This window comes from Quercus suber, unplaced genomic scaffold (genome assembly GCF_002906115.3).
Source record: "Quercus suber isolate HL8 unplaced genomic scaffold, Cork oak 2.0 scaffold_198, whole genome shotgun sequence".
Taxonomy (NCBI): Eukaryota; Viridiplantae; Streptophyta; class Magnoliopsida; order Fagales; family Fagaceae; genus Quercus; species Quercus suber.
Window position 1 is genome coordinate 1003694 of NW_027069656.1, and position 2083 is coordinate 1005776.

The 2083-nt window shown below is 37.2% G+C and overlaps 1 protein-coding gene across 1 annotated transcript; it reads right to left on the reverse strand.

Moving 5' to 3' along the window:
* Nucleotides 1–365: 365 nt before the first annotated feature.
* Nucleotides 366–2000, reverse strand: LOC136069944 (uncharacterized). Its single transcript, XM_065779097.1, has 3 exons — nt 1793–2000; nt 470–684; nt 366–413 (listed from the first exon to the last, which is right to left on the reverse strand). Exons 1-3 carry the CDS (start codon nt 1998–2000, stop codon nt 366–368), a joined length of 471 nt encoding a protein of 156 aa, XP_065635169.1.
* Nucleotides 2001–2083: the final 83 nt, after the last annotated feature.

The following is a 2083-nucleotide window of genomic DNA, read 5'->3' on the forward strand; positions in this document are numbered from 1 at the left end:
ACAACCTATGTAAATTTGTTTTTATATTAATGCTTCAATAGTCTATAACTACACATCTACAAACAATATTATTTTTAGAGGATCAAACATAAATATATTAACAAATGTATAACAAATACAATAACATTAATATGGTGAAATAATTAATTAATTAATTTTTTTGGTTAAAAGGAATTTTTATTAAAGAAAACTAAGAGGCCATAGTGGCCAAAGAGGCAGTAGCAATTATACCATAGTACATGCCATTCGCATCTGTAGTTACATAAGATTCAATTTCTACAAACAGTGGAAAATCAAACAAAACAAAATCTTCCCGAAGAGAGCATCCCCTTCTTGCCAAGGCATCCGCGCACCTATTCGCCTCTCTAAACATGTGCTTCACCCTGACCTGCTAGCAATTGCTTAGGAGTGATCTGCAGTCATTAAGAAGTGGAAGAAAAGAGTTATTAACCATAGACTTAGACTGCACCAGATCAACAACTATCTTGGCATCAAGTTCAACTTCAATTTCTTGTATTCCTATCTGGGAAGCAAGCATTAACCCATCCCTTAAGCCCCAAAACTCAGCTGTAATGCTTGTGGCAAAACCAACAGCTCTTAAGAAACCCTTCACCCAGCCACTGGAACAATTCTGAATTAACGCCCCAGCTCCTACAGCCCCCGGGTTGCCTAATGAGGCCCCGTCTGTGTTGAGTTTCATCCAACCATAAAAAAAGTAATTAAACAAATAAGTTAGTAAACTTTTTGAAAAGTAAAATATAATATAAAAATAGTAGAAAAAGGTGCCAACAACAAGTCACTAAACAGGCACTGTGTGGTGTCATCTACAAGTAAAATAAACACTTTTTTATTAAAAAAGATATTTTTTAGTATTTTTCATCCAAACAAATAGAGATCTCAACAAAAGATAAAACTAAATATAGAGAAACAGAAATATACCACATTACCATTAGGCTAGTGGCCACTAGGCCTGTACACGGTGCAGTGTGGCTGGTTATGAGAGTGTTTTTAGCACTGCACCTATAAGATGCGGTTTTCCCAAGTGCTTGACCGAACCTCACCAATGGAGGAGTAAAACCGGTCTACACAAGGTGCGGTGCAAGATACCGATTCGATGCAGTTAGTTCGGTGAATTCCTCAATTTTCTCAGAATCCAAACACAGCATTTAACACGCCCACACCACAACATAATCATTAGATAACCCAAATATTCCACACAAAAAACAACATACACTAAAGAAAACAAACAAGGCGAAAAGCACATTTTAGTCCCTACATTTTTAGGTGATTTCTATTTTAGTCCCTATATTTTATTTTTACCGCTTTTAGTCCCTATCCTGAAAAACGGTTCCGTTTTGGTCCTTGCCGTTACATCAGAAACGGATATTGCTGACGTGACAAACGGCAATAATAAATAATATTTGTTTAATGTCCACGTGGCCTAATTAATAATAAAAAAAATATTTTCTGACATTAAAAAATGCCACGTCAGCATATAAATTAAAAAAAAATAATTTATTAATTTTAACTAAATAAAAAAAATTAAAAACAGAATAAAAAATTAAAAATTTTATGAATTAAGATCTAAGTGTGTCTTGAACAAGAACAACAAGAACACAAACTTAAATCCAATTACATAAACCCAGAAATTTAAAAAAAAAAAAAAAAAAAAAAAACCAAAGAACAAAGAAAGAAAAAACACCCATATACACACACTGCCAGTTCCAAATCCAAACCACCACTAACAATATACACTAGTACATCCCATCCAGCTTCGCCCTATCTTTCTTACTCTGCAAAACCTCTTTCCCTTTCGTCTCCGGCGAGTTCTTCCTCTTCAGCCACGGCTCGATGCTCTTGTACTGGTTGTAGAAGTTCGTCATATCCACCACCAAGTCCTTGATCACGAACATGTGCGGCAGCGGCGTGATCATCGAGGCCGACGATTTGGACTCGATCTTCGTGAGGCACACGAGCCCGTTGCAGCCGTCGATGTTCATGGCGCAGGACCCGCAGATCCCCTCGTGGCGCGATCGCCGAAACGTGAGCGTGGGGTCCACCTCGTTCTTGATCTTGATTAGGG